General features: G+C 37.1%; 1 protein-coding gene across 1 annotated transcript in view; it reads right to left on the bottom strand.

Annotated features, from left to right (window-relative positions):
* The window catches only part of LOC150100509 (uncharacterized), a 1,094,033-nt gene that overhangs the window by 671,378 nt on the left and 397,004 nt on the right, over positions 1-25,651 (bottom strand). Inside the window, exon 14 of the mRNA XM_090402670.1 lies at positions 15,837-15,890. Coding sequence (XP_090258796.1) covers positions 15,837-15,890 — 54 coding nt within the window. The remainder of the gene's footprint in view (positions 1-15,836; positions 15,891-25,651) is intronic.

Genomic DNA, 25,651 nt, shown 5'->3' with positions numbered 1-25,651 from the left:
CATACAAATCTTTGGCCTTCTCTCACATGACTGGCCCAAAAAAAAAAAAGGTATGTCCAGCTGGTTCTATGCTCGATCCATATACCCAGCATCCTTTCCATGTTCACAACTGCATGACATTGAGATTTCATTACTTTAGTCAAACTGAGATTCATGGCCCTTTGAACATCAGTGTTATGTTCACCTGTATCAAACTGATTCAGAATATCCAACTGCACCTCTGAAGAATGGCATTTTCTAGCATTTTCTTCACTTGGTCTTTATTCAGATTTTTCTTTTCACTATTAGCTTCCTTTGTTTTTCTCTTGCTGGACATCTTTATCAAAGAATACAAAAGCCATTTAGGGATAAAGACAAACACTGCACAGACCAATAAGGCTGTAGGGACTGAGCCACTGAACACAGTGGCTTGAGTTTTTGAGCAGATGGGGGAAGTAAACAAGGCATATGTGTGGAAGCTTCCACACCGTAGATAGGAAACAGTGATAGTCCCTATATACTGCAATAACGAAATTGTGTATAAGAAAAAACATGGATAACAAAATTATGTATAACGAGAGTTGCCTGTATACTGGTTAGAACATTATGAGGATCATCATCATCATGGTTTATTTACTTTACAATTTGTAAATAGGAATAAGAAAAAAGTTAATTGGAATATGTAGCTTTCCAGGCATCCCTGTTTTGAGCTAGTTGAGCTATTTCTCATGGAGAGAGAGTATCTGCACTGATTAGGTGGTTAATATACTGCCAGAATGGTCTTCCTCTCTGTCTTTGTCCATTTGAGAGGGGGGGGGGTTATAAAAATCAGTTGATATCCAAGACAATCAAGTTGACATTCACGTTGAGTTTCAATCAAAGAATTTTGGTTTGCCTCTTTTAAAATAGTAGAATTACGAATATGATCCTTCCAACAGAAAACTGAGTAACAGTCTTAAGCAAGTTGTATTAAAGCTATTAATGGTTTTTGTTGCTTTTTGAGTGGAAACATTCCATGTTTCTCCATTATTTAAGAAGATAGTCTGATAGGTTGTTTTGTAAAGCCTAATTTTTGTTTAATGTTGGATAATGAGGGGCAATTTCCATATATTTCTTAGATTGCTGTGTTGATTGAGAACTTTATATTTTCTTATGTCATTTGAGCCTAAGTATCGGCAGTCTTCTACTTTTTCCTAAAGGTTGGTTGTTTTCTGTAACGATAGAACCTTTTACTATATTTGGGAGTATTTTAGTTTTATTTGAGTTAACTGTCAATCCAAATATTTTTGCAAAAATATTTGGATTGACATTTATTTATCAAACTGTTGTTGTGCCTTGGATAAAGATGAATCTATTAATACTATATCATCTGCATAGCTGAGGTCACTGAGAGAGAGAGAGAGTTGTTTATTGTTGGTTGTTAATGTTGCACTGAAGTTATCTTCAACCATCCTGAAAATGTAGTTGAGGGTTATTATAAAGAGGAAGGGAGCCAAGTATCAGGTTGTAGAACTCCTGTTGTTATAGGAAATTTTTCTGTCAATTCCCAATTGACAAAAACAACTATAGAATGAAAATCTTGATAAGGTGCTGCAACTGCGTCAATAATTTTGTTGGGAATACCATAATGATAAAGAATGTTAAACATGTTAATTCAACTAATGGAATCAAAAGCCTTTTTGAAGCCAATGAAATTGAGGATAAGAGGAATATTCGTGACTTTAGAACCTCACAATAATCTTCTTACACTGTGAACAAGTTCTAATGTGCTTCTGTTCTTTAGGAATCCTGCTTTTTTCTTAGTAGTGGGGAAATATAAGGTTCTATACAATTAAGAATAATTTCATTGTAAAGTTTCAGAGCTATAGGTAGTAGTTATTCCACAGTAGTTTATTTAGGTTTCCTTTTTTTTTTTGGTATCAGCATGATTACATCTTTTCAATGGGGAGGTATTTCCCTTGTCCTGAGAGCATTATTGCATATAGAGAAAAAATATTCTGTAGTTGGTTGCCACCATGGGTTCGACTATGATTCCATCATTCCCTGCAGCTTTACTTGTTTTTTTGCTTGCCGGGTGCTGTTTTGAGTTCATCAAGAGTGTTGCTGCAGTTTATAGGTATTTCTTCATTTATTTTAATTCTGGGCAGTGGAGTTTGTGAAATGTATTTATTGTTAAGTAAATCCTTTCTTTTAGTGTTGCACAGTGATCAGCATTCATTTTAGAAATTATGGACTTTACAACCGTGCTATAAAAAAACTCTTTTAATTTCCTGACGTTTCGATCTTCATATTAAGATCATCATCTGGAGTATAAACAAATATACAAGGACAGGCTGAATTACATTACACATAGTAAAGAAAGAATGATTTGGTCACTGGTTATTCTACTGGCATAACCTCCAGTGAAAAAAAAAATTACAAATTAATTATTTAGAAACTACATCAAAGTTAATTCTATTTAAGATAACATGAGAAAAACATTCTTTCTTATAGATAGTTTTCTTTCAGTAACAATGATGTCCTATTTTTAACATTACAATTGTTATTTTAGATCTAGGATTCTGGATTACCTACAGCCCTGTTATAGTTAACTCTAAGAGAGAAAGGTTCTGTGGGTAGAATATGTGCCTTCCATATGCTTGGGAATTTTAGACCATCATTATTGTTCAGATTGAGATGGTTGATAAGAATCTCAGAGGCTTCCTTAAATTTGCATTCATACCATGTTTTATTGTGATGTAAACAACTGGTACTTTTCCAGTCAATTCTATGTAAAGTGTTCATGACATGATCAGAAAGGCCAGCTTCACCATAGTTATATTTAATGTGTCATTTATGTTCCTTTTGTCTGATAGGAATTGTGAGTCCTGTTTTCCCTATATATGGTAGATTACAGGTGCGGTATACTCCAGGGTGGGCCAGTAGAGGGAGTGGGTCTTTGGATGAGTTGAGTAATTTTGCGGGAGGTTTAAAGGTGGCATTGAGGTTGTATTTTTGTAGTATTCTGTTTATTTTATCTGATGTCCCTTTAATGTAAGGAATGGTTATAGTTTTATTGTAGTCTGGTTTATCTTTGTTTTTTATCGAGGTCTTGTAGAGAATTTTGTTAATAATGTTTTGGCTGTAACCATTTTTTTGAAAAGTATTGCTGATAACTTTAAATTCATCTTTCAGAGCTTGTTCATTGGAGCAGATCTTCAAAACACTGTTTTTTCAAGTATAAATGACACCTAGTTTTTGTGTTGGGTGGTGGTGGTGGTGGTGGTGGTAGGAGTTTATGTGTATATCTTGGCCAGTATGTGTTGGTTTCTGGTACACAGTGAAGGAAAGACTACCAGAAGGAAGATGTATGACAAATGTATCTAGAAACGGAAGTGTGTTCCATTTTTTAATCTAAATTGTGAACTGTATGTGTTTGTGTTGTTTGTTTAGGTGGCAAAGGAAGGTGTCTAGTGTCTGGGGGCCATAGGATCAAATAGCGAAAACATTGTCAACACATCTAAGCCAGACTTTGGGTTTTATAGGAGCATGTTGCTCAAAATGTTCCATATAAAAGTTAGCAATGGGGGGTGTGGGATAATGGCAAGCCCATGGCTGAGCCTTCCTTTTTGTAGGTAGAAAGTATTCTGCATAAAGTCCATAATTTCTATAATGTTAAGCAAACTTTTAAAGTAGTTTTTCCATTCTGATAATTCTTTGTCTTCTGTAGTTTGTAAAATTTTAATTCTTAATTTTTTGATATTCTTTTTTTTGTTACTAAGATGTTTCACAACCTGAAAAAGCTTCTCTGGTCTTATGGCTTCTATGATAATCCTCCAAAGTTTGACATATGTTTTGTATGTGGGATTCTTTGTCTCTTTTTAGGGACTCATATATTGGTTATTTATTATCTCAAAGTTTTGCTTTATCTGTTTGCTGTTGTCTCATTCTTTGCTTGAGGATATTTCTGTGATTAATCAGTTTTATGGAATTCTGTGACACCCAGTTTTCTGCTGGTTTTGGGATATATTTATCTAGTGCCTTCTGTTGCAGCTTCTTTATCAAATTATTGAAGTTATTATTTTTTTGTTATTACTTGTAAGCACTAGGCTTTTTAGTTTTATTGTTTGCAAAGCTTCTTTATGTTTATTTTAGGTTGAGGAATCTTCTAAACTGTTCCATTTTATATATATCTTATTTCTTTGAGTTGGTAGCTGTTAGCTGAAGCGTGATGTAAGCACTAATGATTCTGTGATCTGAGTTAAGAAAAAGGATGAATGATGTTGGCTCTACAGTTTTGTATTGACCTAGCCCATTTACCCTTTATAAGTATGTGATAAAGTGGAGATTTTGATCCATTTGGGAGCTCTCTAATCCATTTTCTGTTTGCATGGTGAGGAAATTTTGTGTCAAGGCTGGCATAGTTGTGGTCATTACAAAGTTCTGAAAGCAGATGTCCATTGTGATTTATTGTGTGGTGATGTATGGGGAGTGCTATTGATGATAGAGAAAGAGTTGTGTCCATACAAAGTAGAGTTGCAAGAGGGAAATAGTGCCAGTGGTTTTGAGGCAGTATAGTGTGAGATAGAGGTGAATAGAATGAAATACTTGACTGGATGTGGTTATAGACCTGGTAATGTGGATGGCAGTGACTATGAAATGTATATATAGTGCAGGCCAGGGTCCCTAGCCTTGCGGGGCCCGAGGTGGCCACTTCTTTCCACCTGTGCCTAAATCTGCCACTGGGTATGGGGTGTGTGTGAAAGGGATAATAGAAGCCTTTATTTCCATAAGTTATTTAGTTGGAGTAATTGTTTGGATCAATCAGCAAAACATGAAGATTGTCTCATTTCAACATTATTATTGTACCAAAAGATAAGAATAAGAGATTGAGAGTAACCTGTTGAAGATCATCCTTTTGAAAAGGAATACTGGTCAAAGTTATCAAGTGGAACTGGCTTCCATAACATTTGGAAGGAGATCATGGAGTTTGGGGGGGTGGTATCTGGTATTTTGGTGCACAGATAATGTGTAACAGATCATTGCTGGCAGCAAATATTTCAGAATATAATATGATCTTAGTGTTTTTGAGTATTTTGACTGCAAGTGATCATGCTTTAAAGACAAAATATGAAAATGTCAGAATTTGAAGACTATAGACAGTAAATTGATACAAACCTAATAGTCCTAAGATTGAGAGGAGCAGATTAGGTTTGGAATGATTTGACACTCTGCTATCCATAAAGTTTCTTCATCCCTTTCAATTCTGACTGATCAGATTTGAGTGTTGGAGTCTAGATGTGGTCTATCTGATGAGGATCTTATTCAATGTAATACCACACCCTTATTTGTACTGATCCAAACAGCATTGATTCCATTATGGATAACTACCCTCAGTTTCACATTATCCTCAGATAACTGATTATTACAATCCATTAACATATCATTGACATAAGGTCGAATAGTAATGGTCCCAGTACTGATCAACCCTCAGAAATTCCACTTGTAACCTTCATTATCCTTCTTCAGGACATCTGTTTGTGGTGGCTGGGATCCATTATAATTCTTTCTTTTTTTTAATTTTTTCTTACCATTTGCTTCAGTCTACTACATCTGAGTCTCTTTTCCAGACAGTCATCACTGGGATCCAACAATCCCCTATTCTGTTTGCCATTCGTTGCAATCCATAGTTACCTGGAAAGATAATCCCAGTGATGTTCATACACTGCTTTGACTCCCTCTTTCAGCAAGATGGACAGTGCTGAATGGTCTGGTCAGGATCACCAAGCTAGTGGATTGAAATTGAGGGTCAGTGATATTGTATTGTGTGATTTCCCATGGTCCAGTGACAAGGCTTCAGTCTTGTGGCAGAGCTGGTATGGCATCTGGGATAACCCTAGTGTTTCACTTCTGTGCACATTTGCTACTTGCTGGATCTTTTACTGCAGTTCTGTGGTGTATATAGATTTCTGGCACTGAACCAAAAATTTGAGCACGAATCTTTAATTTTCAGATTTAACAGCTATGTATCCTCATAACCCCTCGGGGAAGCCTGTAACCCCTAGAGGGTGTGTCCCCAGGTGGCAGATAGGAGAAAGCCTCCCAGAAATAGGTGGTAGAAGAGAAATGAAATATCTCCCACAGACCTACAGGTGCAGCATGTTAAGGCTAATCTCCTGATCTGTGGATTCAAAAATGATTACGAAAGGAAACAGAAGAAATAAATGTCTATAGCTTGCCCTGATCCTTTCACATTGAGAGTGAACATGACATTGTCTGGTAAAAGCCTTCCTGGAAACCAGTCAATCGATAAGGAAAAGAGCAAGCCCTCTAAATCCCAAATCTGGAAAAACACCTTTAATTGTTTCTAGTTATAACATTACACACTCTCTTAAAATCTGAAAAATTCTTTGAGCTATGCAGAGGAGCTGAAATGAACAAAATTGATGCAATTTGTGTCCAAGAACACCACTGGAAATCTGACATAGCCTGGAATGAAACTGCATCAGCATACAAAAAATGGACTTTCATTTATTCATCAGCAGAAAAACATGGCAACTGTGGTGTAGGAATCTTAGTCAGTAAAAAAATTATATAATAAAATTTCTGCAATTGAGAAAGTTTCAAACAGAATATTGCCTATAACACTGGACTCAAACCACCAATGCAACTAGTAACTCAATATACATGAGGTAATAGTAATTACTTCAATATACACAGAAGTTGTTAAAGAAGGAAACAAATTAACAGTTTACAAAGAATCTGCCACTTATCTTTCAAACCTCCTAATGCATAACTGCCCAAATTGGAGCAGACTTAGCAGGATCCACCAGAAATATTGGGCAATATACATATTATTATTATCAATCAAGACCTCATGGTGTCAAAGACTCATCTAGGAGGTCCTTTTATCATACTGGAATAATATAATGGTCCTATTATCATATTTTGCTGTAAACACACTAAAATTCTCTGCAGACACCTCACTCTCAAGCAAGGCATTCCAATCACTCACAACTCTGCATGAAAAAACCTGCTTCTCATTCCCCTGCTCACACCCTCTTTATACAGTTTCCAGGGATGACCCCTGGTTCTCCCCTGATCTCCCACTATTTTCTGTAGAACATCTCGTGGTAAAATACCATCCAGTTACAAAGCTTTACTGACATCCAGAGTACTCAGTATCTGAAACATGCTCTCCTCCTGTACCTCTAAACCTCGAACCAGCCCTATCCATCTAGCATTAAAACTGACTCCTCTAGGATGAAATACTCCAATAAAGTGAACAATTCCACTATGTCCTCTGCATCAGTCACTCTATTACCATTTTTATCCCACAATATCATTCTTCCACAGTCATTTCTCCTCCTACTGGCCACATAGCTAAAAAATTCCCTAGGATTTTCTTTGGATCTTAGGGCCAATCTCCTCTCATATTCCAGTTTCGCTTTCCGTACCACACTAGTCACCCTTCTGGCCTGTGTCTTATATTCTTCATGCATCCTCTCTTCACCTGTCTCCTTATATCTCTTCCACAGCCTCTTTTTCGCATGCAATTCCTGTTTAATATTGTTTGTCATCAACTTTACTCCAAATTGTGTCCTCTTCTTCACTCGTGGTATACAACTTACCATTGCTGCTAACAAATATTCTTTCACAATTTTCCAAGCACTAATGATATCCCAGCCTTCCAATTCCTCCCTCTATGAAACTTCCCTTATACTATTATAATCACCTGCCTTATAATTCCACATAAGTTCTCGTCTCTTTGATACTCCTGCATGTCTATTCATTTTCCAAGTCAAAACCATATGGTCACTCTCTTCAACTGGTGGGAGAGATGTCATCTCAGTCATTATCAACTCTTCTGATGCTATAACCAAATCCAAAACTCTTGAACCTCTTGTTCCCTCTGTTACATGTTGCCTAAGACATTTGTCCCTCAAGAATTCTAGAAATTCCATTCCCCTATTGCTACATGCATCTTCCTCTCTCCAATTTATACTACTGTAGTTAAAATCTCCCATAACAATCATTCTTCTTGCACTTGCCAAACTTAGCTATCTAAACATCTCCTGGTCCCCATCCTCTGCGCTCCTCGGTCTGTAGCAACACCCCACTAAATATCCTGTCTTGCCTACCTCTACCTCACACCATATGCTCTCAAAATCGTTTATCCCACTTCCTTCCAAAGCCTCCACTATTAGAGTACATAAGTCATCACTTATCATAAGCAGTACCCCACCACCATGCTTTTCCCTCCTATCCTGACAAAAAATGCTATACCCAGCAACTTCTATTCCTGTTATTATATCCCCTTCTGTCAACCACGTCTCAGTGATCCCAATAATTTTTGGCCAGGCTGATGCTATCTGCGCCACCAATTCCTCTCCCTTATTCTGGATACTCCTGGCATTAGTATAAAGCATATAAATGCCATTGTTTCTATACCCAGCATTATCCCTTCTTGACTCCACTGGGCTCAGTGCTACCTGACATCGTCTCCCAAGTATCCATTCCCACAAGAGGCCACCCTTGCTATCGTCCTCCCTGAGACACACTGACTCATTCAGAACAGCAATCTCTCCAGATGCCTACGTCCTTCCTCATTCAAATATAAGCGGTCTCTCGCATACAATTCCTCTCTTTCCTCAAACGCACTCCAAGCATCCACATATACCAGTCCTCTCTTGTCACACATTCTCGCTATTATGCCATTCAATATCACCGCTCTTCTGCTCAGTTCATCATTATCATACCTAGGCAACACGCACACTATTTTTCCTCTCTTTGTCTTCTTCCGTACAGCCTCAAGCAAAAATCTCATATTTCTCGCTGCCCGACTTACATTACCACTCAAATCATTTGTTCCTACCATCACAATCATCTCATCCACCCTTTCACCTCTCTTAATTGCCATAGCCACCCTTTCTATTTCCTCCTGGCAAACTCCTCACGCATCCTATCTTGAACACCACGGATCATTGAGTTGCCATACATTATACTTCTTACCATTCCCCTCTCTCGTATTGTTTCCATTCTCTCCTCTTCTTTCATTCCCATAGGTCTCTCTCATTCCCTCTCTTCTACTGCTATTCTCTCTTCTAGCATTCCCATGCCTCTCTCTCCTACTGTTTCCATTCTCCCCTCTTCTAGCACTCCGGTACATCTCTCTCATTCCCTCCCTCCTACTGTTTGCATTTTCTCCACTTCTGGGACTTCCATATCCCTCTCTCATTCCGTCTCTCCTACTGTTTCCATCCTCGTCTTCTAGCATTCCCATATCTCTCTCTCTCATTCCATCTCTCCTACTGTTTCCATTCTCTCCTCTTCTAGCACTTTCATATCCCTCTCTCATTCCATCTCTTCTACTGTTTCCATTCTCTCCTCTTCTAGCACCCACATACCTCTCACTCATTCCCTCTCTTCTGTTTTCTTTCTCTCCTCTTCTAACACTCCCAAATTTCTCTCTCTCCCCCACTCAGATACGGCTTGCATTCATCTCTTCCATTCTCCTAATCTTATCTTTCATACTTCTGTTCTCATTCACAAGATATTCCACCTCCTCTTTCAGCTCATCTATCTCCCTCTGCCGGTCAGTCACTCTTAATCTAAATTCACTCTCCCAAACAAAACCATCTCCTAAACTATCACAATCACTCACGCCTTCCACACTATCAACTATTCTTTTCTCATTCATATATATATTTTTTTCATTCTCTCCTATCACACTACTTGTCTTCCTACATTCATTCCCCATTCCTGTAGCAACAAGGTTGGATATTGATAATTCGACACTTATTTCCTCCCAATGACTGCATTTTGTACACATATGCTCTCCGCTCTCTTTAACAAGCCATATATCTAATTCCCGAGATGCACACATGCCGCAAGTACTGCATTCCACAAAGTCCCTTATGATATTTCTTATAATAGAGTTCTTAAATGGCAGAGGACTTGGCGATATGCCACTTGCAACTATAGCTGAATCCGCCATCATTCCTTACTGCTGAGTAGCATAATCGTTAATTATTCAATTAATAAATTCCATTAAATAAATAGAAAAAAAAAAGTACAAACAATTACAAGCAAAACAAAACATTTAAGTACACTAAATAAAATGAAATATAACTAAATACAGTAATGAAAACTTAGCTTCGTTTTGTCTTCCACCATTATGTATTCAATTCCGACGGTAACCAAAATATATTATATCGCGACATCAACTAACTTCCAAAAAACAACCACTGAAGTACACTCGTATTCAGAGAAACAATTTAGCATTAAAAAAAAATAGAAAAACGGGGGGGGGGAATGGACTATTCACCGATTAAAAATCACTTTCTTCTGCACAGCTCAAATTCACCGCTACATGCTACAGCGACGCTAGCGCCACTTCGTGTTTGTATGGCACAAAGAAAAGCAGTACCGAACCTTGACACTACCTCTTTAGTACATGTGCTATGAGATGTCAATTGTATGCACATTAATAGAAGAGCATGTGTAGAATCTACGCCATTACATTTGGCTGTAGCAATGGTGTTGACGTTGAAAGAAAAGATTTATTGTCGAGCATTATTTTCATTCATACGGAGTTAATAGAGCACAGAATTTGTCACACAGAAATCATTCCATTTCCTCCACAGGTCAACAGGACGAAGCAACCTATCGCACATTACATGGTTCTAGAGCCTATTAATCAGAACACTTCCCTGGGAGGCTCATTTCGAAGTTCACAGATTCCTGTGCTCTTCATGTTCTCCTGATCTCACATCACTTAATGCCTTCATTTGGGGTATGTTGAAGGAATAGGTATTCCACCATGACCTGCCTTCAAACCTTGATGAGCTAAGGGATAAAATTACGCGATGTATTCAGCAGATTTCCCACACTTGTTCTCCAAGATGACAGAGAACCTTCATATGTGCTACAAACCTTGTCTAGAAAGACATTTGTGCCCATTTCGAGCACATAATCTACCGTCATCAATACTTTATTCGACCAGGATTACACCGATAGTTGTGAATGCACATATCATCATGTGTAAACTTATATTTCTTTGTTAATAAATTCATTTACTCCATAATATATATCGCTGTCGTTATTCAGCATGTTTTGTTTTATTTTATTTTTTACCATATTGTATTAGAAACCAGTTTCTCCAATACCCTCACAAGAGCAGACATACAGACTGGTCCATAGTTGGAAACTTTTGTCCTAGAACCATGTTTGCAAAGCGGTATTATTTTGCACTCTTTCCATTTCTTAGAAAAATTTTTCCACAGCACGACTTTCGTTAAATAACCAGGTAAAAGACATAGCTCACTGTTTTGAGCATTCCTTAAAAATACATAGTGATATATGTCATCCATTCCCACAGACTTATTAACATCTATCCAAGCAACACCTGATATACCTCTGATCCTTTTGCCACTAATTCCCCTAATATTTGCCTTCTTTCTATGTTGCACAGCATCATGTCAACTAGCATAATATACACTGATAAAATGCTCATTAATATGATCATGCTAGGGATGTTGGGTACATTTTATACTGGCCAATGGAACTGCTTTATTGTATGTATGCCCTTGTGCATAGGGTAGGTACATTTTCACAAAGTTTATACAGCACGTTACTTCAACTTTTTCTGCAGACTTTTGTAAAATCAGCATTTGTAAACTGTCTTAATAATATAGAAAATCTCATGCAATTTGAACTGATTTCAGGTTACACACTTCATTTGGTTTAGAATTTGCTTCACATGAATCATTGTTACAGGAATGTTCAACTGAATTGGCTAGGCCTTTCACATGTGTATAACTTGCATATAAGCTCAGGAATGATAACACAAGAATGGAAGGAATGTATGACAGTTTCATTGTGTAAGGGTGGTGCCAAAACTGATGTGTCTAACTACCGATCTATCAGTATCTCTTGTGCGTTAGTAAAGATTTTAGAGAAGTTAGTAAGAACTTGGATACAGATATGGGTAGACAAACAAGCTATACTCTGCAAGGAGCAACATGGGTTTACTAAAGGAGTATCATGTTTTAGTAATTTGCTCATATTTCATAACAATGTTATGGCCGAGTTGGATAAAGGGAATAGTTACACTATGATTATGATGAAATTTGCTAAGGCATTTGATAAGATACCACATGAAAGATTGTTGCATAAACTGAAGAATATGGAATTGGAATATAAACTCTTCACTTGGTTCAGTAGATAGTTGATAGATATCGAAAAGTGGTATATGGTTGGAGTGAATCTGCCAGATTTAAGGTGACCGGCGATGTACATCAGAGTGCAATTCTTGGACAATTGTTGTTCAATCAATACATTAATGACATTAGGAAGGATCTAACGGGAGATGTACAATTTTTCTGCTGATGATGTGAATATATGCAGGGCAATCAGAAATGCTACTGATATCCAGTATTTAAAAAATGATTTGAATAGGCTTGAAATTTGGACAACGAAAATGGCTGAAAGTTTAATGTAAGTAAGTGTCAAGTTGTGCACTCTAGCATGATGAGATGTCCAGTGGCATATTATAATTAGTGGGGCTACGCTACAAGAAACCAATGAAGCCAAGAATCTTGGCACAATGGTGGATAGGAATTTGAAGTTTAAAGGTTCCACAGCAAAAGTTGCAAATACAACTCAGAGGATAGCTGTGATGTTGAAGTGAACCTTGACATGAGGGATAAGGAAGTCATTTCACCTCTTTATAAGGTCTTGATAAGACTGCACTAGATTATTGAATGCAAATTTAGTCTCCAGGTTCTAAGGAGATAAAGAAGCTACAGAAAGGATGCAAAGCAGAGTTGCTAACTTCTGGATTATGGGATTTAGATTATGAGAACAGGAGAAAGAGGGATGATATGACAGTGCAAACAGAGGTCTATAAACTTCTGAATGGGTTATAGGTTACCATCTAATGAAATTTTTCATTATATGGAAGGGGGGGGGGAGAGAACATGGGGGAAATCCAAGGAAGTTAAGTTTGTTTGCAGTCAAGAAAGGGGTAAGAGCTCACAAAGCAGTGAGTGAGTGAGTGAGTGGAATAGGGTAGTGAATACATCTAGTGTGAATGAATTTAAGAGAAGAAATGACAGCTAGTTTGGATGATTTATAGCCTCTCTTGATGAGTCCTTAACTCCCTATAGGTCTCAGATAATTTCCCAAGACCCCATGGAGTCAAAGACTCATTTAGGAGGTCCTTTTATCAAACACACAGCTCATCATACCATGCTTTAAACACACTCAAATTCTCTGTAGACACCACACTCTCAGGCAAGGCATTCCAATCATTCACAACTCTGCTTGAAAAAAAACCTGCTTCTCACTCCTCTACTCACACCCTCTTTATACAGTTTCCAGGGATGACCTCTGGTTCTCCCCCAATCTCCCATTATTTTCTGTAGAACCTCTCCAGCATTGATCCTATAACAACCCCTTAATAAATTGTAGGTCTCTATCATATCTCCCTTCTTCCTCCTGTCCACCAGACTCTGCAAGTTGCATCTTCTCAATCTTTCCTCATACTCGACATTCCAGAGGTTAGAAACTACTTGGTCAGTCACCTCTGGACCCTTTCCAACATCTCTTCATCCTTCTGAAAACAAGGAACCAGGTGACCAAATCTGGGCACAATAGTCCATGTGGCCTAATCAAAGCCTTATACAATGGAACAAGAATCTCTCTACTTCTACAAGTCAGTGTCCTCTGCATCATTCCCAGAAGTTTTTGTGTTGTCTTCACAATTTTGGATATGTGTCCCATAAATTTCAGATCCTTATTCACTATCACCCCCAGATCTCTTATTTCCTCCACCTCCGACAATATATCCTCACCAAGCTTAAATTCTGCATCCTATTTTTGTTTTTCAAATTATAAAACCTCACATTTTGCAACATTGAACTCACATCCCCATTCCCGTGCCAAATCACTCAATTTATTCAAGTCTTCGTGTAAGGCCTCAACATCTTCTCTAGTCTTCATGGTTTGTCCCAACTTTGAATCATCTGCAAACAACTGAATATCTTCTTCCAAATCTTCACCAATATCATTAACAAACAGGTTAAACAGCAGTGCCACTAAAACAGATCCCTGAGGAACACCACTAGTAAATTTCCTTTTCCTGGATATTGCTTCCCCATACACAACTTATGACCTCTTAGAACAAAAGGTTATGTGGCTAGAACATGTACCATCCATATTCTTGAGATTTTTAAACTATCATTATTGTTGAGATCAGGGTGGTTGATTAGAATTTCACAGGTCTCCTTAAAATTGTGCTTATACCAAGTTTTGTTATAATGTAAAGAACAGGTGTCTCTCCAGTCAATTCTATGCTTCAAAAGTATGCAGAGTATGACCAGAGAGGTCAGATTTACTATGATTATTAAATTTAATGTGTTGTTTAGGTTCCTTTTATGAAGGGAATTGCGCATCCAGTTTCACTTATATAAGGCAAATTACAGGTGCGGTGCATTAAATATGGTATACTCCAGGATGAGCCAAGTTAGGAAGAGTGAGGATTTGAATAATTTCCTTAATTTGGAAGGAAGTTCAAAGGTGGCATTAAGGTTGTATTAAGGTGCTAATATGTTTCCAATAACTAAATGATGATCTGTATATAAATTTAAGCTTCCATATACTCTGATATCTGCTATTAGGTATGTCATTACCTTTTATTTTTTTCTATGAGGTAATCAATTATAGATTTATGGCCTTCTGCATCCCAAGTACTTCTTTTTGCCTATAAAAAGGAAGTTGCTATTTTAAATTATTGGATAGGGCAAAGTCTTCATCTTAAAGTATTAATCTTTGATCAATCTTATTTTGATGTGGTTCTTGATTATTTCCCATATTATTATATAATATAATAATGAGTGCATAAATAAAAAATGACTATGTAATATAATATTATGTAATCATTTTTATTTATGTTGTTAATTATCAGCTGAAGTTTGTAAAATTTCTCTGTTGTTCATCTTCATTTGTCCTCTTTGTATTTTTAAATTCTGCTTTCATTATTCTTTTTTTTTCAGTATATTTATTGCTAATTATTTATTTTTCCACTCTTTAAATATCATTAATGTGATTCTTGCTTTTACTATTTTGAATTTCTTTACTCCACAGTGGATACTCTACAGTGTGTTAAATATAATTACATATATAATTAAATAATTGGATATATTTAATATAATAATTGGCTCTTTAATTCTTTTTTTTTTTAATTTTTCATGTTTGTTTCTGTTATGGCAGCTATTTTTATAATATAGTGCTATTAGTATTCTCTCCATTTCTTCATTTTTATGTGCGTCCTTTAACATTCCATATTAAAATTTTGATGTTTTCACTGTCATTTTTTGGTTTTGTTTTTGTATCTCTTTTTTTTTTGGTCCAGAATTCATTTCCAATATGTCCATCCAGTTTCTACATGTGTGTGACTCTGTCTACTAATTTAATTTATAAATTTTAACCACCCTAATAGTCATATGTAGTGGATTGTATCAAATAATTTATGCTTTGTATCCATGTTATTTCGATAGCATCCAAATGTTATTTCAGTATCAACAGACACTTCACATTCATGTATTTAATAATGTGTAAACACACCAAAGGTGTCAGTAGTTAATAGAAGTCAAATCCTAGAGATTTTTCTTTATACAAACACACTGATTACTTATAATCTCTCTCTCTGTTTCTCTCTCATGTGAACATGCACACACATATACATCAGAGGAGCACTTACCAGGGCAATAGAATGCGAGAATAGTAATGATGTCATGGTTTAAGGGAAATTATCTCTAATAGTACTAGTCATATAAATCAATTAAGAATGAAAGACTATTAAATAGAATACTTACCATTGGTCCCTGCTGGCCTTGAAATCCCATTCGACCAGATTCTCCCCTAAGACCCTAAAAGTTCATTAAAATTAAAGGATTCTACATGAATATCATGTACATACATACACACATGCAAATACAGGGATCACATACACAACTATACAGATATGTATATACATATATATCCATATCCTTCATTTAAATTTAGAATACTTTATTTAAAATTAAATAAAAGATGATGCAAGATATGTACATAAATCTTACACATGACACCGACATATATCACTTTTCTAAACTGTGTTCTAGTCACAAAACTGAAAACAAATCTTGCTCCTCTGTCCATTTAGATGGATAGCCATTGTGTAATGATTTGCTGAAGAACTTGAAACAGAAGCTATTTGGGTTGAATGTGTGCCATCGATATACGGGATTTTTAGGCCATCCTTATTATTTAGATTAGGATGACCAATCAAAAATTCACAGGCTTACTTAAATTTACATTCACAACAAGTTTCAGTATGATTTAAGGAACAAGTTCCTTTCAAATCAGTTTTCTGTACAAAATAACAGTAGAGTGTAGAGGAACACTATAACATATGGTGCATCTGAATGGGCATTAAATGCTGGTTAAGTACTGACAAGTCTGATGAAACCATAAGAATTATAACTAGCAGCATAAATATACAATGCTATGGAAATATTCCATAGAGATAAGAGAAAGATGTAGAATAGAAACTTGGAATTTATATAAAGGGAATTGAATGAAACAGCATTAGCAGTAGTAGGACTTCCAAGCCTCCATGGTTGAAAGATTCATCACAGAAGTTCGAACACTCACAGACCACAATAACTATCATACCTAAACTTCAATAAATTCAATGTTGCAGCACTCACTACCTACTCTGGCAATGCAATCCATGCAGGAGAACAGGGTTCCTGTGAAGACATAATGCTGATAACAGGAAAATGATCACTTCCATATATGTTTTACTTCATCAACATCCCAGTGGAAAAATGGAAGGGGAGCAGATTGTAAGATTGATTATAGAATAAGAGCAGGTAGGCATATGGAAGAAGGTATTTGCTCTGTTATTAATAAGGGTTAGATCATGGTTGTAGAACATTAGCTAAATTATACGATCTCATCTGTTCATGTTGGCGCTATCCCATATGCCTCAGCCGATACTCCTAATGGGTGACTTTAATAGGCATAACACAGCTGCATTACGAGATTATCAAGTTCGATTTCATTTAATTCAGAACCTGATGGTAAATACTGTATAGTGAGCATAATGTCATTAGAAACCCCCATAGATAGGCAAATTGCTACTACTTACAGAGCATTATTAAGCTGAACATGATAGAAATGAGTATGACTGCCCACAAGAACAGCTGCTCTGCCATATTTAAGACCATCTCCAGTTCTGTCCTTGCAAACAAAAAGGTTTGTGTTTCTGCAGCAAGTACTTGATATCATCAATATTCTGGTGAAACCCATGACAGTTCCATTGTAAAAATTTTCCTATTGTTTAGTCTTTGTAGACTTGTCTGATTTCCAGGTGTTGAGGCCTTATCCTTGTCAGGTTTACATTTCTCATTAGATTTTGGAAGGTGTGGATGACTAGTGTTCATCTCTTCCTTTTGAAAAGTATTCAATACATTATCAGATATTGGATACAGTAAGTTAGTTCAAGTTGCTTTCAGTATCTACTAAAGTATCATTTTTTTCTGTGGAAGGTCTGATGGTTTGTCTTTAAGTGATAACCTTGCCATAATTTTTTCCACAAGTGGTTTCTCATTGAATGTAACCATTTTCAGATTAGGACTGTTCATCATATGATTGATGTGCTCAACAGAGAAACAGTCACGATTGTGAAGTACAGGTATGGTAAAATTATCGAATGGTGAAACAGACGTACATGTTTGAGTTGCTGTTGACATTGTTTTAACTACTTTCTCAGCATAAAAGGATTTCAGAACAGGAGTGCCAACTTTTTTTTGCATATTGATATTATATGTTTTTTTTTTTTTTTTTTTAATTTCTTTCTCATATTTCCACTTCTGACATGCACAGGAGTATGCTGGATGATCTCTCTAACAGTTGACACATTTAGCTTTCTAAATGTGTTTACATTTGTTAAAAACACAGTTGACACATTTAGCTTTCTTTGAAGAGCAAGAGTGGTTATCATGCTCTTTACCAGCACATCAGGCACATGTAGATTTCTGGCATTTGAAGCTTCTTATTGGATTAGGAAAGTATGGTCTAACAGGACAATTCACATGCCCTGCTTTAACAGATGTTAGAGGCTTAGAAGTATCAAAAGTAAGGATGCACCTCATACCTGTCACCTCTGATCTTTCAGCTCTGAACATATCTCCTCATGAACATGTAGGAGATCATATTCTGAGATCACTGCTCTACAGGAATTGAGAGTTTAATGAGATGCAACTGTTACTGAACTGTAACTAACTGTTCCACTCAGTGATATTGGTCTGAGTAGATTTTCACAATTCAGTGTCAATTTAATGTTGCAAAGTGCAAGGTTTAAAACTCAGCTGGCAAGGATGAGATGAGAAGTATACTATCATTATCACTACTACTATAGGCAACGTCATGAAGTTGGAAGACTTACAGGAGGCCTACACTAAACCATTATTCACTCAATACCTATCATACCTTTCCATAAACTCACTGACCATTCGCGACATTCACAATTGCCTCTGGCAATCCATTCCAGTCATTCACCACTCTACGAGCAAAAAATCTAGTCCACATGCATTTATTAACAACATTGTTATATAAATTCCAGGAGTAACCAATAATTCTCTCCATACTCATCATGTGCTGAAACATTTCTTTTGTAAACCTTAGAGAACCCTTTAGTAACTTGCAGAAAAAATTAAAGTTTAGTAAGTTCATGGCCATAAAAATTAATTATAGCACTTTTTTTTTTTTGGCTGTCAACTAAATATAAGCAACCCATATACCTTTCATTTATCCATGTACGGAGCATTCCCCAGGTCTGTAACTGTCTTGATCACTACACTTTGGTAGTTTCTGGATCCTTGCCACAGCCTTCTCTTCTACAGGAAGCCAAGGTGATCAAATCTGTGCACAGTAGGTCAAGATATGGCCATATATATGGTATTATAAAGAGAATAATAACCTCTACTTGTCAATGTGTTCTATAACATCCAGGTAATCGTTTGAGGTATTTTGCCAACTCTGTCCACATAAATGGGAGGGAAATTTTAAAGAAGGTGTTGAGGATGAAAGATCTGGGAAAGGGACATAGTCTTCCTCATCATTACCATAATAATGAAGAAGACTTTTACATATAAAGGTAAAGAGATAAAGTTCCATGGTATAAGACCCTGTATCAACACACATCCATATGTAGATACAAGGATGTGGGAGTGTACCTTGTATCCATTGCATCAACCCACATATGGATTATTATGCATAGATTTAGTCAACTGGTTTTCATGGGAATGAGATAATATTAGGAGTCCAGAGACAACAGATAAGGTGATTTTTGTGGAATGTAGAGTACAAAGACAGATTGACAGAATGTATAAGTACATGCTTTCAATGTACCATATCATAAAAATATAACCAAGGAAGATTGTACAATTATAATGAAATCATCTGAATATAAGAATAAGATCAATATTTGTAAGATCAGTATTGAATCACCAGATATGATATGGCAGTAACAATGCTTTTTTCAATCTGGAAAGTCAGGTTTTTCATCCTGCATACAGGCAAATCAGCCATGAGAACATGTGCAATATGCAGATAAAAAATACTATTGCTGGTGTGTGGTAGGTGTTAGATGGCATTAGTGGTAGTAATGCCAGCAATGCCATTTAACACCCATCAGCAATGGCATTGCTGGTAGCTGTTAAATTAAGCAGTGTCACATGTGAAATTTAAAAATTAAGTAGTAGGAGAGATTATTATTATTATTATTACTACCCCAAGACCTCATGGAGTCAAAGACCTCATCTGGGAGGTCCTTTTATCACACACACACATCTCATCATACCGTGTCTTAAACACACTCTCCTTGCAGACACCACACTCTCAGGCAAGGGGCATTCCAATCATTCACAACTCTGCACGAAAAAAAACTGCCTCTCACTCCCTTACTCACACCCTCTTTATACAGTTTCCAGGGATGACATCTGGTTCTCCCCTGATCTCCCACTATTCTCTGTAAAACTTCTACACCATTGATCTTATAACAACCCCTTACCAACTTGCAAGTCTCTATCATATCTCTCCTCTTCCTCCTCTCCAGCGGACTCCGCAAATTACATCTTCTCAATATTTCCTCATACTCAACATACCAGAGGTCAGAAACTACCTTAGTCAGTCGCCTTTGGACCCTTTGCAACATCGCTTCATCCTTCTGAAAACCCAGTGACCAATTTCTGGGCACAATAGCCCATGTGTGGCCTAATCAAAGCCTTATACAAAGGAAAGAATCTCCCTACTACTACAAGTAGCTGTCCTCTGCATCATTCCCAAAAGCCTTTGTGTTATCTTCACAATTTTGGCAATGTGTCCCCTAAATTTTAGATCCTTATCCACTATCACCCCTCGATCTCTTATTTCCTCTACCTCCAACAATATGTTCTCACCAAGCTTAAATTCTGCATCCCATCTTTGTTTTCCAAATTTTAAAACCTTACATTTTGCAACATTGAACTCACATCCCCATTTTTATGGTTCGTCCCAACTTTGCATCATCTGCAAACAACTGAATATCTCTATCCAAATCTTCGCCAATATCATTAATATACAAGTTAAACAGTAATGGCCCTAAAACAGACCCCTGAGGCACTCCACTAGTGACTTTCCTTTTCCTGGATATCGCACCGTCATACACAACTTGTTCATACCTATCAGATAGACAGTCTCCAATTCAATGCATTCATCTAATATCCAATCCGATCTGCTCTAGTTTGACTGTGAACTTATCACGAGGTACTCTAACAAAAGGTTTTCGAAATACAAGTATATTACTGTGTATCCTTTTCCTCTGTCCTAGGAAGCAGTCACCTTATTGTATTAAGTAAGTAGATTACTAAAACATGATCTACCTTTAGCAAATCCATGCTGTCCATCAAATATTATACCATTGTTGTCTACCGAACTCTGGATTCTAGTTCTCAAAAGCTTCTCCAACAACTTAACCACAACACCCGACACACACAGATAGGCCTATAGTTTGATGCTCGAGTTCAATCACCTCCTTTATGAAGTGGTACAATCTTGCCCTCCTTCGGAACTTGACCAACTGCAAAACTCGAATTAAAAAAATATGTCAATGCAGGTGTCAACTCTCTGGCACTTTCCTTCAGACTACGTGGTGATATATTATCAAGTCCCACAGCCTTATTTACATCTAGTTTACTCAACTCCCCAAACACCTCTTACTCACTAACAGTCAGTCTCTCCTCGCCATCAACAACTGCTCTCAATCTCTCCATTAAGTCACATTCACAAGATTGAAAGATCTTTATGAACTGCTCATTAAGTATCTCCACCACACATTCTGCCACAGCTGTCTTTATACCATTTTCTCCAATCAATGTCATCCTTCCATAATCATTCTTTCTTTTGCTGTCTACATATCAAAAGAACTCCCTAGGATTCCTTTTGGCTTCATTAGCTAACTGCTGTTAATACCTCTCTTTAACTACTCTCACCAACCAAGTCACCCTCCTTGCCTGGTCTTTGTAGACCTCATGAAATTGGTTATTTCCACTTCTCATATGCTGCCTCCACAATGTCCTTTTTCTCTGTATCGCATGCTTAATCTCTTGATTCATCCATCTCACACCTACCTTATTTAACCTTCTCATCCTTGGAATACATTCAGACATTGCATCTGCTAGACAGTTTTTGAAAATTCCCCAAACTGCATTGATCGCTTTTGAATCGCATTCCATGCTACACCCGCAAGCTGTCTCGTGAGCTCTTTATAATAACACACATCCTTGGAGTTCCACATATACCCTTTTTCTTACACAGGTACTCACACTGCTGGCAACCACCCAGGTAATCACCTCATGATTACTCTCCCAATTGGTGGATGATTTGACATTTCATTTATAATTACATCCTCTGATGAGATGACCAAATCCAAGACCCTTAATCTTCATGTGCCCTCTGTTACATACTGTCTGAGGTAGTTATTCCTCAAAAACTCAAGAAACTCATTTTTTTTACTTCCAGTTGCTATCTCATCATTCCAGTCTATATTGCCATAATTAAAATCACCAATAATGATCACCCTTTTCTTATTTACTTGGCTAATTTGACTATACATTTCACTATCACCACCATCCACATTACCTGGTCTATAACAATATCCCACCAAGTATTTGATTCCATTCACTATCTCACACCATACTGCCTCAAAACCAGTGGCACTATTTCCGTCTTGAAACTCTACTTTGTATGGACATAATTCTTTCTCTATCATCAATAGCACTACCCCCTCCCTTTTTACCCCTTCTATCCTCATGAAACACATCATACCCTTCCATCTCTATTCCTGTCAGGATGTCATCCTCTTCCAACCATGTCTCACCTATTCCGACAATCTTTGGGTGAACAGACGCAATTACTGCAACCATTTCATCTGCCTTGTTTCTTGTACTTCTAGCATTGATATACAAACACAACAGCTCATTTCTGGATCTACAGCTAGTTCCACTGATACCACTCACTCGATGTGATCTCTCCATGCTCGACTGGGGCCATTTCCCTTTCTGCTTCTTCAATTGAGAACCCTTTTCAATTCCAACTGTTTCCTCATGATCCCTGGTCATGCCATTCCTTTCCTGCCTACACATGCTCTCACCTCCTCTTGGAGCACCACCTTTCTCACGCTGTGTACCCATGCCCACCCTGAGCCTTCCCATTTCACTGCTCCTTTTGCACACCCATTCTCTCATTTTCTATACTCATACCACTCACATCCTCATTCATAACCACCTCTTCAATCTCTCCTGTCTTACTCTCCTGCTCTTCCATATCACTTCCCACTTGATCTGATTCATTTTCTCTCACTCTATTCACTTCTCTACCTTCCAGCAGCAGTCTCTCCAAGCGATTCACACCATAATCACTCAAATGCAGTTCATCGCTCCCATACAGTTCACTTCTTTCTTCAAACTCATTCCACACATTAACAAACTGTACTCCCATCTCCTCACACATTTCAGCCAGCACCTCATTTCACCACAGTCATACCTAGGCAACACAATGACTACCCTTCCTGTCACACTATTCTCTTTTATCCTTCCATGCAGCCTCCATTTTGACACGCTCTTTGTCCTCTCTCAAATCATTTGTACCAATTAATACTATTAACTCTCTTGCTTGCTCCCGCCTCATATCCAATGCCTCAATCGCTCTACTCATTTTACCACCTGGAAAACATGCCTTGTGCATTTTATCCTCTAGCACACCTTTAATAATGGAGTCGCCATACAAAGCCACTCGCTCATCTTTCGTTAACTGTTTCATGCCATCATGATTTATTTTAATAGTTTTGACCTGAATTTTCTTAATTTCATTCCGCATCCATTTCATTTCTTGCCTCATCCATCCAATCCAATTCAACTTCCGAATCTCACAACACATTCTCTCTATCAATAAATCTTTCTAACTTTCTAACTCTCGACCCCCCTCTTCTTACTTTCGGACCAACAGACATCCAACTTTCGCTATCATTCTTCTCACTTTCACTATCATTTATCTTTCTTTGTTTCTGTACTTTTGGTCTAACATGTGTCCAACTTTTGCCATCATTCATTCTTTCGATTTTTTTCACTTTCGATTTCTGTGTGACGCCATTTCTAGTTTCATTCGTTCTCTCAATTTCGTTTCCTTCCAATACTCTCGCCTAAGTTTCGTCCCTTTTAACATCTGTTATGGTTTTCAAATCGCTCTTTTTCTTTTTTACTAATTTTTTTAATATTTTTTCGCCACTCTTACTCACCATCCTTCTCTTTCAAATGTGCACTCATATTTCCCGCAACATTCTTTCTGTCATCAATTTCATATTTGCATTCATTAGTTCTTCGTTCAGGTCACACTTTGCACACACACACCCTTCTTCCATCCGCGCTAAACATCCACAAATTGTTTATGTAATTGAAGGAATACATATAACAGACCTCACACCTAGCGAAACGACTGAAATCTAAATTAAAATCATGGAATGACAATGCCGCCGGCATTTTTTTTTTCTCTGCAGGTTACTAGGTCTAATAATAATGATAGCAGAGCAAAATGGAGTGCCTGCCACAATGTGTCCTTGGAGGTTTCGCACTGCAATAATAATGGCAGCATTCATCTTCGACATTATTGTACTGATAAACTTATCACTGGAAATCCCACCAAATCACGAGTAAAGAAAACACATTAGTTGTGATTTGGTGAATGCCACACTCATGGAGGATGGAGCGGGAGCAAGAATCTCCTTTATGAAAAACTTCTTCAACATTAAACTATAACAACTCTTTACTAACTTATACATCTTTATCATATCGCTGCTCTTCCTCCTATCCACTAGACTCGGTAAATTGCATCATCTCAAACTTTTTTCATATTCAACATATTCCAGAGATCAGAAACAATTTTCATCAATTGCCTCTGTACCCTCTCCAACATCTCTACATCCTTTTGAAAACCAGGTGACCAAATCTGTGCACATTAGACCATATGTGGCCTAATCAGAGCCTTAAACAATGCAACCAGAATCACCTTACTTCTACAAGTCAGTGTCCTCTGTGTGCTATCCTCACAATTTGGGCAATATCGCTACTAAATTTTAGATCCTTATTAATCATCACCTCAAGATCTTTTATTTCCTCCATTTCCAACAATATACTCCACCAAGCATAAATTTTACATCCCATCTTTGTTTTACAAATTTTAAAACCTTACATTTTGCAACATTGAACTCATATGACCATTCACTCAATTTATTCAAGTCTTCTTGTAAGGCCACATCTTCTTTACTCTTCTTCCCAAGATCCCTTACCTCCTCCACCTCCGACACTATATTCCCACCAAGAATAAATTCTACATCCCATCTTTGTATTCCAAATTTTAAAACATTATATTTTGCAACTAGCATCCCCACCTCCATTCACTAAATCTATTCAAGTCATCTTGTAAGGCCACAATACATGCTCTACTCCTCATAGTTGGTCTCAACTTTGCATCATCTGCAAACAACTGAATATCCCCATCCGAATCTTCTCCAATATCATTAACATATAGATTAAATAGCAATAGCCTAAAAAACAGATTCTTGAGGCACCGCTAGTGACTTTCCTCTTCTGAGATATTGCTCCACCATACACAACTTGCTGATACCTATCAGATAGTTAATCTCCGATCCAATGCACTAGTCTAATATTCAACCCCATCCACTCTAGTTTGACTATCAACTAACTATGTAGTAATCTATCAAAAGCCTTTGCAAAATCTAAGTATACTAGTGTGCATCCATCACCTTTGTCCAATGAAGCCATCACCTTATATGTAATACATAAGTAGATTACTAAAACATTACCTCCTTTAGCAAATCCATGTTGTCCAACAAAGATAATACCATTGTTGTCAACTGAATTCTGGTTCCTGATTCTCACCAGTTTTTCCAACACTTTAATCACAACACCTGACACACAGATTGGGCTATAATTTGATTCTTGACTTCTGTCATCTCCTTTATGAAGCAATACAATCTTGCCTTCCTTCTACTCCTTTGGAACTTGACCTTCTACTCCTTTGATATGAG

The sequence above is a fragment of the Typopeltis vanoorti genome, chromosome 13 (assembly GCF_054136105.1).
Source record: "Typopeltis vanoorti isolate ZY-2024b chromosome 13, IOZ_Tvanoo_1.0, whole genome shotgun sequence".
NCBI lineage: Eukaryota > Metazoa > Arthropoda > Arachnida > Uropygi > Thelyphonidae > Typopeltis > Typopeltis vanoorti.
The sequence above is the reverse complement of the archived record's forward strand: the minus strand, read 5'-3'. Positions and strand labels throughout refer to the sequence as shown.